Here is a 13,122-nt window from a genome sequence, read left to right as displayed (position 1 = left end):
TGGAAGTGCAGACATGCAAGCTAATTTTACTTTATAGTGACATATTGTGTGTGATCTATTATTCTGTCAGTATTAGTTACATAGTGTGTTAAAATGTCTTACAGAGCACAATGAATGAATGAACGTCTATGACATAATCCTGAAAGAGCGTACATTATAAAGAATGAATATTTATTGTTGAGACAAAGTCAGGAGAAAAGAAAGCACAACATTTTTAATGGTCTCAAAAAGTATCTGTGAGACAATGATATTATTTTTCTATTGAAATTACACTGTGTGTGTATATGTTGTGATCAGAATGCAATTTCTGTGGTGGCCTTCATGAAATTAATTTATCCAGTTACAGTTCATACAGCAAGTCTATGTGATTGTTCCACTCTAAAATCTATGCTCGTGTCCATAAATGCCATTAACTGTATTTTATTTATTCATCCGAGTACATACTGGCTGATATAAATGTGGCTTACATTATATTATACATTACCCATTGGTTCTTTTACCGTAGCGTTCTCTTGTAATATCACTTAAAGCAAAAGCCAAGTCTGAAAACCCTTATCAGACAGCTTAGAGAGGACAGTAGGTCACAGTATTAAAAGAAATGTTTGACCTTTTTTCTAAGGAACAGACAGTGACAAAGTGATCTTTATTTCTTACAATACCACAGATAACCAGAGGTGGTGACCTGCCTCATGTATCAGTGGTTTTACTGTGAACACCTGAACAGTATCATCATATTGAGTATGCGTGCAGTTTAGATGTTTGTGTAGAAGATGATGCGTATATAATGCTTTATTATTCTTTCCATGAAAGAGCAAAAATAGCCAGAAAGTGTATTATGTTGGCCTTGACTGTGAACAATATGATCAATAATGTGTTCATTTACTCCCTCCACTCCTTCTCTTGACCAGTTCACTGTTAAATTGATGTAATCAAACTCAATAAAAAATGCCTTGTTACAGCAGTGAGTGTGTGTCAATACTCACTTTCAGCATGACAACTCTTATTCTATAAAATCATCATATGTTCGTAGCGCCGCTGTCCTGTGAGAACCACATATCTCTATAAAGTCAACTTTTCATAACAGCCCTGCTTTCAGCTTTGTGATGATGCATTTTCCAGCTTAAACAAGCTTTAATATAATTTATTTAGCTTAAGAAGTAGGATCATTTTTTCAACCCAAAAAGGAACACTTGATCCTTCAGTCTATTAGGAAAAAAATATATAACTAAACTAGAATTACCAGTCAAGTTGCAGTTTACATCCACATCTGTCCAAAATGTCATCACTTCACCATTTTATCCTGTTAGATATTTGTGCAAAATTGTCAGAATTAGCATATGAATTATTGAGTTATGGCCAAAAAAATGTGTTTTGTGAGGTCACAGTGACCTTTGACCACCAAATTCTAATCAGTTCATCCTTGAGTCCAAGTGGACGTTTGTGCCAAATTTGAAGAAATTCACGCAAGGCGTTCCTGAGATATCACGAGAATGGGACGGACGTGTGGTCACAATGACCTTGACCTTTGACCACCAAAATCTAGTCAGGTCATCCTTGAAGAAATTCCCACCAGGCGTTCCTGAGAGATCAAGTTCACGAGAATGGACCGGACGGATGTACAGTGGTACGAACGGACAGACGGTGAACACCATCCATCCATCCATCCATCTGCAACCGCTTATCCCGTTAGGGGTCGCGGGGGGGCTGGAGCCGATCCCAGCCGACATTGGGCGAAGGCAGGGTACACCCTGGACAGGTCGCCAGTCCATCGCAGGGCCCAGTCCATCGCAGGGCTCGGTGAACACCACGAAAACATAATGCCACCGGCCACGGCTGTCACTGGCTCGGAAACACCAAATTTGGAAGATACATGGTTTTCTCTATACTGGACAGGAAGGGTATGAAAAATTTGAATCTGAAAAGTAACTAAAGCTGTCAGAATGCAGTGGAGTAGAAAGTACAACACCTGCTTCTGAGATGAAATGGAGATGTATACGACTGCATAAAATGGAAATACTCAAGTAAAGTACAAGTACCTCAAATTTGTACTGAACTATAATACTTAAGTAAATGTACTTAGTCATATTACACCACTACCCGAATAGCAGATGAACACCATGACACTTTTAACCAAGAAGTACAAAGTTTATAGGTCTTTTTAATAGCTGTTCTTAAAGGTCCCATATTGTAAAAAAGTGAGATTTTCATGTTTTTTATTATAAAGCAGGCTTAAGTCCTATATAAATACTGTGAAAGTATCAAAACGCTCAATCCACAGGGAAATACACACAGCCCGTATTCAGAAACTCTGCATTTGAAACAAGCCGTCAGGATTTCTGTCCATTTGTGATGTCACAAATATACAATATTTAGACCCTTTACACAGATTTAAACGTAAACATTCTAAACGTGTCCCAGTTTATTCCTGGTTGCAGTGTACGTGAATGTCATCAGCTGAAAGGAAGTAAAACATGGACCCAAGCTGTTGCCTAGCAACGCAATTCTGTTGCAATTTCGTCGCAATTCTGTCAAAATGCGCTAAAACGGAGCGTTTCAGACAGAGGGTAAATACGGGCATATTCAGGCCGACAGTATGAGGAAAATAAAGATTTTTTTGAACATTAAATCATGTAAACATGTTCTAGTATAAACACAAAATACAATTATGAACCTGAAAATGAGCATAATATGGGACCTTTAAGTGTAAAAGCTCCATCCAGTGTGATGCATCAGGCTGTTGTTGCTAGATAGAGGGGATGGAGGTTTACCTGAGCAGGTCTCATCTTTACAGCTTCCATGAATCACTAGCACACAATCAGATATTGTTCCCTCTGATGACCAAAGTGTGCACTATACACTCTTTATCTGAGCCTCAGAAATGTTCACATTATCTGTCCTTCTTCTGCAAGCAACAAACTCAGCTGTTTCCCTTTGCCATGCACACCCATCGTGCACGACGGTGTGGGGTTACTCAAGGGCAAAGGGTTGCAACATTACAACAGGAGGAGGAGGAGGAGGAGTTCCCAAAACCGGGCGACACCATTGGCTTGGCCCGGTGGAGGGGTGCTGCTGCTCTCTAAGCAGGGTGGATGGAAGGAAGGCAGCTTTCAAGTACGGAAAACGATGAGGACAGCCACCTGCGAGGGCTTGTGTTTGTTCCTGTGAACAATGACGAACACGGTAAGACTTGCCGTGACTTGATCATGCACAACAATACTTTCAGACCGCCTTGTTCACCTGTGTGCACACTATAGTATAGGCTATAGGCTACGAGTTATAAAAGTTCACATTATTAAGTATGCAAGAGCAAAATACATCTCTGTGCTGTTTGTTTGTTGTAAGTCTGCAAGCTGAGGCATGTAATGTAGCTGTAAATAGTGCAAAGAGTTGTCCAACAGCTGAGGCAGTAAGCTGCTGAACCTTTGGCTTACTTGGAAACATATTGTAGTACCTTATGTTGATTAATAGGTCGCTGGTACCAAATCAACATTAGTGGGTCATAGTACAAAACTGCAGATAAGGAGTCTGTGGTAACTAGATAAAGAGCTTCATGGACTCCTGGGGGGTTTAAAGGTCTCCTTCAGTGCACATGTTTTAAAACATAGAAATAATCTTTTTTTTTTTTTTTTAATATGATGTATGATGAATGTGAAAACAGCCTTCTAGTTTCAAACATACATAATTCTGCACAGTTAAGGTTATTTTTGAGTGGAGGGGGACTATGAAATTTTCTATATATTGTATATTTGTGACATCACAAAATTTGCCCACTTTTTTTTTTACAACCTTTAAAAATGAGTCGTTATGCATTTTTATTGTGGAATATTTGTTATCGTTAATATAACAGATGTGACTAGAGGGCATGGAAGGAGACGACTCAAAAGATTGTTTTCCAGCAAATAAGCTCTCAGCAGAAGGCAATTAGTGGGTATAATTGTCTTCTGCAGGAACTAATAAATGCTGGAAAACTATTTTTTGAGTTGTCTCTTTCCATGCCCTATCCACATCTGTTATATTAACATAGAAACATTTGGTGTTATGTGCCACTGGGTTGCTATTTGTTCCCTCGGCAGCTGGTTTCATTTTCTCTTTCTCTTTCTTTCCCCTCACATACCTGAGTCACACCCAGGACACCCTACGGCAGATCAGCCATGTTTCTGTGTTTCTAGTCTATTAAAAGATGTCATACATCAAACTTAAAGGTCCCATACTGTAAAAAGTACGATTTTCATGTCTTTTATATTATAAAGCAGGTTTAAGTGCTATATAAATACTGTGATAGTAACGCTAAATCCATGGAGAAATACAGACAGTCCGTATTCAGAAACTGTGCCTTTCAAACAAGCCGTCAGGATTTCTGTCCTTTTGTGATGTCACAAATCTACAATGTATAGATCATTTCACAGTTTTCAAATTGCGTTGCTAGGCAACAGCTTGGCTCCATGTTTACTTCCTGTCCGCTGATACTGATGTCATTCGCATACACTGCAACCGTAAATGAACTGGAACACATTTACAGTGTTTAAAACTATGAAATCGTCTATATATTGTATATTTGTGACATCACAAAGTTACAGAAATTCTGACAGCCTGTTTTAAGGCACAGTTTCTGAATACGAGCTGTGTGTATTTCCCCATGGATTGAACGTTTTGACACTTTCACAGTATTGATGTAGCACTTTTACAGTACCTGCTTTATAATAAAAGAAGACAGGAAATCTCACTTTTTATAATATAGGACATTTAAATTGAATGCCTTTTAACATAAGCATGACTTCCACCTCCAGTATAGGGATTCAGGCAGAGCAGGTCTGGGAAATGAGGATGAATTTGTGGATATATTGGAGGAGAGGAGGCGCAGCAGCGATCTTGGCTATGCCCTCAGGACATTCAGCCCCAGCCCTTACAACGGAGTCCCATCTTGCTCCACGGCCGACCTCAACAAAGCCGTGCTGGAGTCCCAGTATCTACGCTACATTGCCAAGGAGGTGGGATGGTGTGATTTTGAAAAGACGTAACAAAGAAGTTTTACACTATTGCTTCATCAAATATGGAGTCAGTCCTTTCCCTGCATTCCCCCTTCAGATCGCCACGGAGACGGGGTCATCGCTGGAGGAGGTAAGAGAGGAGGCTTGTGGGATTTTGGAGGAAATGTCTCAAAACCTGCAACTGGGTCCCATTAGGCTGATGGCCTACATACTCACCAAGGTGATAAAGAGACTCTTCACCAGCATCTACATCAACATGGAAGGACTCAACGCGGTCAGGACCAAATTACTAATCAATATTGTGTTAAGAATAACAGCACATTGCAAAATATACATCACTTTCAAAGACTGTAACAAGTGTTGCTTCCTATACCACTGCATTCCAAGAGGCCGCTACTGATACTGTATTTCTCTGTTTTCTGTCTCTTGCAGCTCCAACAAGCTATTCAGGAGAATCCTGTGATCCTGATGCCCAATCACAGGAGCTATGTGGACTTCTTGGTTATCTCCTACATCATGTTCACCTACGACATCCCAATGCCGGTTATTGCTGCAGGAATTCGCAAGTATCTATTTGAATTTAAAACAACAGAATATTATAGATAATATGGAGTTACATTACAACACCTCTACTTTTAAAAAGGTATAATATGTAACAGTTGTCGGTTGCTGTTTGTAAACACCCAGCATTCGAAGTTGGCCCCCTCCTCCTCGGCTCAGCGAGCGAGCTATAGAGTGAATGAAGAGAGGGAGCGGCGTTAGTGAGAACAAAGCAGTGAATCAGAGAAATAATATATTCTTGCTGAAGCCCAGAAATGTCCAGGGTAAAGCAAAATAATAAGAAAAGAGAAAATCCAGGGAGAGGGCAGAATCTCTGCAGATGCAGACACCACCACACACTTCGAGTGGGGCATAAGTGACGATTGAGAGGGATCATTTTTGTAGCAGTCTATACATTGTTTTTTCAAAATTTCCTAGGCTGGACGATATATTAAGGTAATATCATATCTCGATAACAATACATATCAGGATATAGCATGTTTTCTGGTAATTCAATAAATAAACAGTCTATGTGAAATATATACCCACATGGTAAAGCTTATTTTTGGATAATCCTGTGTGAATTAAATACTTGAAAAATGAAAAGTACTGAATATTTTCTCATTTTATTAAGAACTTTAGGGCAAAAAAAACAGCTTCAAGTGTAATTATAGAGAAAAAAATAAATAAATATAAGCTTGGCCTGTATCTCATCTAAACAAGGGGAAACCAAATGTAATAGGAATCAAAAATAGCTGATAAATGCATTTTTACAGGACAGGTGGCAGACATTAAGGCCATAATAATTTATACATACATACTGTAGAGAGTAGTTTTTTGTACTGGTTTTAGACCTGCTTTGTTTACATTCGGTGTCACTGCATTGTACAATTAATGGACATGTAGTGTGATAGCGTCAAACATTCCTAAATGATGTAAACATTTTCATGACGCTCACTTCTCTCTCTCTCTCTCTCTCTTCCACTGTAAAGCTCTTGCAGGGATGAAGATGATCGGAGAGATACTGCGTCGCACGGGAGCTTTCTTTATCCGACGTGCCATTGGCTCGGACAAACTGTACTGGGCAGTGCTGTCAGAATATGTCAGAACCATTGTCAAGGTAAGACATAATCTGCTGCGTCAACCTAACTCAAGCTGTCATACACTCTTTTGGAAATGGCTTCAGCTCGTTCAAGTATTCCTCGATCCATATTTGGCCATATATCAGCTGCTGTATTTGACCCTCTGTAAAAAGTGTTTTACAACTGTTTAATGTGTCTTCTGTAGAAAGGATATGCTCCTATGGAGTTTTATGTTGAAGGCCTGCGGAGTCGCACACTGAAGTCCCTGATGCCCAAGTTAGGTAAGTGCCATGTCAGCACTTTGTGTGTGTGCCAGGGTGAGAAAGTGTCAGAAAGGAGGCATTGTGGCATAGTGTTGCTTGATAATAGACCTTACAGATAGTCTTTTCTCCATCCATTTCTCTGGTCTGTCTCAACAATTAGAGTTATTTTGTTTCATATTCCTTGGTCTGTTATTTTACGTCATTATGTGCTGGAGTAGATACGGTCTGCCACTGCAGCTGTGTGGTACAGTGTATTTAAGTAGTTCAAAAGTCTGTTTTTCCCATCCAGTTGTCCATAAGTTCCCATAATTTAAATGTTGGTCACCAAGGACTAGTGTTAATGAGTGTTCTTTAGGACTGTAAGCTATGATGTGCACTGTTTTTATCCAAAGCCATCTCCCAATGAGTACAGACAGGCGTGTACAATAATCAGCCCTTTCCACAAGGATATGGAGGCTAGGGGGCGTAAAAGCCCACATTTGGTTCCTCTGGCACATTCTAATGCCACTATTCCATCATATACACTGATCTTAATTATTGCATATTTTAATGAGTTTGCCTAACCGATAGTAAACATGCAGTGAATTATTGTGGTAGTGACCAGCAAGGGAAACAGTTGCATTCATTGACAGTATCTGCATGTGTCTGCAGGTATGATGCACATGGTGCTGGAGCCCTACTTTAAAGGCGAGGTGTACGACATCATGTTGGTCCCCATCAGCATCAGCTACGACCGAGTGCTGGAGGAGTCGCTGCTTGCCCACGAGTTACTGGGTATCCCCAAACCCAAAGAAAGCACCACGGTACGTCCTGGTCACATGACTCGCTTCAACTAACAGTTCAAAAATCAACTCATTCGCATCATCAGCATTCACTGCCATGTAAACTGTTTATAGTGAATGTTAACCAGGTTCAGGTGCCACATCACACAAACACTAATTGTGTTTTTTACAGTATGTAAAAGTACAGGTAAAAAAATGCATATATTGTATTTGCAAACAACATGATTTTGTCTCTAACCTCACTGACTCATTAGTGCAGGTCAGAAGTGTTCATGTATGAATAAAGCTGATTACTTTCATGCTCGTGATTCACTCCCAGCCTACATGGCTCTTTCTCTACAGGGTCTGCTGAAGGCTAGCAAAGTGCTCGGGGAAGATTACGGCAGCATGCATGTGAACTTTGGCCGTCCCATGTCAGTCCGGCATTTGTGTCAGGGCAAGATAAACCGCGGCCAGTACAACCTCGTACCTAGGTAGGAAATAGGTCATTTTTTTGTACAGTCTAAACTCCTCTTTAAGTCAATATAAACCTTCCAAATTTCTAGAAACATTACCAAAGGCCCTTTCTTCATGCCCCTTCCCTCCCCTTTCTCTCCCTTTACATCTATTCACAGAGATCTTCCTCAAAAGCCCAGCGCAGAGGCTCAGGCCTTTGTGAGTTGGCTGGCTCATCTGGTGGTACGAATCCAAGAGGAGGGCTCTCTGATCAGCCCTTGGTCTCTGATGGCGTGCCTGTTGCTGCAGGCTCCGACCACAGTCCTAACAGAGGAGGGCCTGCCGTGGCATCAGCTTACAGAAAAAACCCTCTGGCTCAGGAAGCTGGCGCGTGACTTTGGGGCTCGCCTGCACTGGCCCGGTGGGTGGAGGAGATAGACGGATTTTTATACATTTGCTGAAAGTTGGAAATGTTGTATATGTTTTAATTCAATTTTGGTGATCGAGATAAGTGCTCTTCTTTCAGTGGGCCTTTTGAGGAGCTTTATTCTTACATCCCTTGAATGACCAGTAGGTGGCATTGTGCACATAGCACTACGAGTGAACCAGACAAAGTTAATGCAGAAAAGTAAGTAAGTGTGATCTGTCAGCGTCTCACCTCAGGATACTAAAAGGCACGGTCAACCCGGTCTGAGGTAGATCAGACAGATTAGATGAATGGGAGTTGGCACAAGCGTTCAGATTCACTTAGGAGATCTTCAGTGGATTAATGTACTTTAAGTAACTTATCCTAAGAGGACCCGGCTGAACTGTGTCACTTTACAGGTCTTGTGTGTGTTCAAATACACACATGCAGGCACATAAACACACACATACAAGTGTATTACACAACCCTCTTTAAGTCCAAACTACCCCTTGAATAATGTTAATCGTTTTCTCCAGGACAAGTTACCGACCAGGATGTGATGTCATCCAGCGTGGATCTTCATCGCACCGTAGTGCACCGTAAATCGGGGCGTGTCTTCCTGGTTCGGGAGGAAGAGCGCGAGAGGAAACATCCAATCGGCCCAGAGGAGGATGTGGTCAGGACGGCGGCGGCGGTGCTGATGATGGCTTCCTATAGGAATCAGTCTATGCATGTGTTCGTGCGTCCCGCCCTGCTTGCGACAGCCATGCACATCACAAAGACAGCACAGAGAGGTGAGGGTTAAGCAAGATATATATATATCTCAACAAACGCGCCGTGACATTTTCTTATATATATATATATATTTGCTTCATCGTGATCCACCGTTCTGTTCACAGACGAGCTCTTCGCCTTCTTTTGCTTCCTACGGGACGTCTTCTCCAACGAATTCATCTTCGTCCATGGGCATGGGCATGTTCAGGATCAGGAAAGTTTTGAGTCTAAAAGAATCAAGCATTTTGTTGGTTTGTTCTTGATATTGTGTGTATCTGCCTCTCCATTTATCAGGACTTTGAGGAGGCATGCTTCCTCCTGAAGAAATGTGGAGCCGTCCACATCAGTGAACAGGAAGTGACAGCATCAGACACGTCAGACGGGCTGGAGGTGTTATCCTTCCTGCGGGCACTTCTACAACCCTTCATAGACTCTTATCAGGTCCTTTGACTTTTGCCTCCTCTGATCGAGATAACTCACTATTCACATGTTGCAGACGGGGCCGAAGCTACCACTGAGGGGCACTAAGGTCATGACCTCTGTATCTGTTGCTTACATCATACAGTTGGAACAGTTTTCACATATTTTTATGCTCATTTAAATATTTTGTATTTTAATTTTGAGTACTTTAAGTCAACAAAAATGAATGAACAAACACAAATACATAATTGAGAATAAAACAGTTATTCCTGGTATTGCAGAGCAGGCATTGAAACAGACCTTCATGTTGGAAAATAAATTATTTATGTATTTTATAGGGCTGTAATTTCCCAATAATTTTCCAAAAAGTTACCTGGAAATAAATATTTAAGTGTACTAATTATATAGAAAATAGAGACAAAGTTATGAGACAGTTATTTTAACTAGAGTCTGGTTTATAAGTAGTTGTTGAGTGCTCTGTTTAAATATAATCAATATATATAAATATAATTGATCTGTTATAACCCAATAATTAAAGTATAAAAATTCTAAATATTGAATAAAAGACATTAAATTAATATATCGTAAATATACCCATCTGTATAGTGATGTTTTGAATGTGATTAGAGACACTCCCTCTAATGAAAAACATGCGATGATGCTGGAAGTGAAAGTCTCGCACTCGCTGATTATATATACCAGGTTTACACACAACCTTGTCAATCTTTACTGTAGTAGACAGTGCATTAAAAGTTACTAATTTAGGCTCTGACTACAATTACAATATTTGATTTTATATAGTAAAAATAGGCAGTTTATGTCCTTCTGTTTGATCAGGTGTGTTTTTATATCCAGGTGATGTTCAGGTACCTCTGTGAAGACGGAGTTCACGTGTTCGCCGAGAAACAGTTCCTACCTGCTGTGCGAAATCTGGCTACAAAGCTCATCCTCTCAGGTGAAACAGAAAGTGACCTCTGACCTCTAGAAACAATCTCCAGCTGTTAAACTAAATGGTTCCCCATCATTATGTCTGTGTGTTTCAGGTGAGCTTCACACCTATGAAGCTCTTTCGTCCGACATGCAAAAGAACGTTCTGTCGGCCCTGCGGAGACTCGAGACTGTCACCAAGTTGAGGGCGTGAGTAACGAGATTAGCCCCTGCAAATCTGTTTGGTTTTAAGCTCATCTTCTGTGGTGGTTGAGAAGCTGTCTGTGTTTCTGATGCCAAAGTTATACCCGTTAAGTCTGTTTTCTCATCACAGGTCTGAGCAGAATGAATACAGGGTGAACAAAGCAGTTGTCAGAAGAATCGACGACGTACTTTGTGAGTCACACTTCAAATACAACTGATTTTATGATAAAGATGAACATTTTGATCTTGTTTTTCCTTGCTGCCTTTAAAAGACATTGACTTAAATGTCCTCGCCATGTGTTTAAGATTTGTTTTTTTGCCCTTGCTTGTGTTTACCCAACCGACCGACAGCAGCTTGAGGGATTTCTTTTCTGTTCCTCTCTCACTGTAGCCGGGAAAATCCCTCCCCAGATGCTCCAGTCTACACCTGACGCAAAACTTTAGCCTCCATTGGAACAGATCCATCGTCAGTATCAGCTCACAGTCCTGTTAACCCCTACTTGACCGTCTCCACCTCTTCTTCCACCCGTGCCTTTATGCAGCTGTCGGCAGAACTGCTGCACTTTAAAGCTAGAGTTGGTAATGTTGAGAAACTAGCAAGCAATGAAAGTAGCTAGGAGCACTGTAGCTCCAAAAGTCGCTAAATCTAGCGAGAAAGTCGCCAAGTTTGCAACACTGAGAGTCCGTCCGTCAGAAAACAAAACTGTGTAAAGAAGGCGTCAGGCCTCCCTCCAGAGCCACTCCCCCAAAATTCAAAATGAACGTAAACATATAATGAACGTAAAGAACGAACTCTATCACAAAATGATAGGATGGGCTTATTACAGTCCTGCGACAGCCACAGATATCAGATTTTTTTTTGTCAGCACATTTGTTTTATTGATTGCCGTTTTTGCCAAATATTAACAAATAAAACAAAAAAAAATGTTTTCAAAGAACATTACCAACCCTAGCTTTAACTCTGCACTATGTGCACTCAGACAAAACACTTAATATCCTGGATGCCAGCAGTGGACCGACTTAACCGTGGCAGCGTTCCACACTTTGCTACCTCCCCCTCGCCGTGTCCTTGTTGTCATCCCGTACAGATCTGAGAGGGCTAAGATAAAGCTACGAAGACCTGAAGGTGACAAAAGGGCGACAGTATTGCTGATTTTGTTTGATGGCTGTAATCAGAATTAGTCGATCAAGAAAGGTATGACTGATGCACTGGCGACGCCTGTACATCTGAACTATAACTGTATTTTAATCAGTTGCATTGTGTTAGTATGTTTCTGTCCTATACATGTTGATTGACAAAGCTGGCATATGTCTAATTGAGGAGAATGAACAATAGAGCACTTTAAAATAATTGCTGGCATAGAAAGTGCAATTAGATAATAATCACTGAATTATGACACTTGATTGTATGTAAATTAATGTACCAATAACAATGTCAAATACCATAACCCATCAAAGATTTGTTTGAGACATTTATTTTAACTTCTTTACATCTTAATAAATGTAAAACAAAGGTAACAAAATGCACCATGATTCTTCATTTTCACACTTAAAAAGGGACTGCTTGTAACTTTTTACACGTATAAATCTACCGGGTCGGGATCCCATGCGCGCTCGCGTGTGGCCGAAGTCTCTCCTCCTATGCCTGCTTGTCTTCACTCACACACCGCGCGCGTTCTCGCTGTCTCGCTCCACCTCTAGACGTGCATGAGCGCTCACTACACACTGCAGAACAGTTAGTTTAGCTTTGAGAATATCTAGTGAATGTACAGTGGACGTTTGTGCAGAAATAACTGCTGCAGCTCCTCCAGACCAACAGAGGTTTCCCATGTCTTGTGAAGTGACGGGGCTCCGCAGCGAGAAACGTTATCGTCTCCAACCGGGTGCCGGTGTCTCCCTGCGGGCGCAGTCGAGAGGCAGGAAAAGCCAACACTAGGATCAGCATTGATTCATGGAGAGACCTTCGTCTGGTCAGCTAACATTACTGCCAAGCTGGTGAAATATAGAGTGATATTGTGGTTTTAGCTGACATGTGTCGCCTCACTGTTTTGAGCGATGCTCGTTCATGTCTATGTAGAGCGAGCAAGCGCGAGCCCGACGCTGACTTTCGTTGACTTAACGGCCACAGGTGTCGCTGTTAACAAGTATTTCTGAAAGTTACAAATAGTCCCTTTAAATATATTCTGTTTGTACTATAAAACCAGAGGTCAAAGTTCAACCTTCTGTCATCTGCAAACCAAATCAACACCTGCACCAGTTGGCAGTTAGAAGAAGGCCTCTTAATGTGCCAATTTCACCGGT

The 13,122-nt window shown here is 41.1% G+C and overlaps 1 protein-coding gene across 1 annotated transcript; it reads left to right on the top strand.

Annotated features, from left to right (window-relative positions):
* The first annotated feature begins 3,023 nt into the window (after nucleotides 1–3,023).
* Nucleotides 3,024–12,339, top strand: si:ch73-21k16.5 (dihydroxyacetone phosphate acyltransferase). Its single transcript, XM_037750373.1, has 16 exons — nucleotides 3,024–3,180; nucleotides 4,788–4,988; nucleotides 5,086–5,262; nucleotides 5,421–5,550; nucleotides 6,521–6,648; nucleotides 6,816–6,891; nucleotides 7,525–7,676; nucleotides 7,998–8,128; nucleotides 8,270–8,511; nucleotides 9,033–9,290; nucleotides 9,396–9,472; nucleotides 9,565–9,711; nucleotides 10,546–10,645; nucleotides 10,734–10,827; nucleotides 10,952–11,013; nucleotides 11,213–12,339. Exons 1-16 carry the CDS (start codon nucleotides 3,169–3,171, stop codon nucleotides 11,263–11,265), a joined length of 2,040 nt encoding a protein of 679 aa, XP_037606301.1. The 5' UTR covers nucleotides 3,024–3,168; the 3' UTR covers nucleotides 11,266–12,339.
* Nucleotides 12,340–13,122: the final 783 nt, after the last annotated feature.

The sequence above is a fragment of the Sebastes umbrosus genome, chromosome 18 (assembly GCF_015220745.1).
Source record: "Sebastes umbrosus isolate fSebUmb1 chromosome 18, fSebUmb1.pri, whole genome shotgun sequence".
In the NCBI taxonomy this organism is placed as follows: Eukaryota; Metazoa; Chordata; class Actinopteri; order Perciformes; family Sebastidae; genus Sebastes; species Sebastes umbrosus.
Note: the sequence above shows the minus strand (reverse complement) of the source record. Positions and strands in the feature narration are given on the sequence as shown.

Coding starts and splice junctions, on each gene's coding strand:
- si:ch73-21k16.5 (XM_037750373.1), top strand. Junction 5,551..6,520: donor GGTTATTGCTGCAGGAATTC/GCAAGTATCTAT, acceptor TCCACTGTAAAG/CTCTTGCAGGGATGAAGATG. Junction 6,892..7,524: donor GTCCCTGATGCCCAAGTTAG/GTAAGTGCCATG, acceptor ATGTGTCTGCAG/GTATGATGCACATGGTGCTG.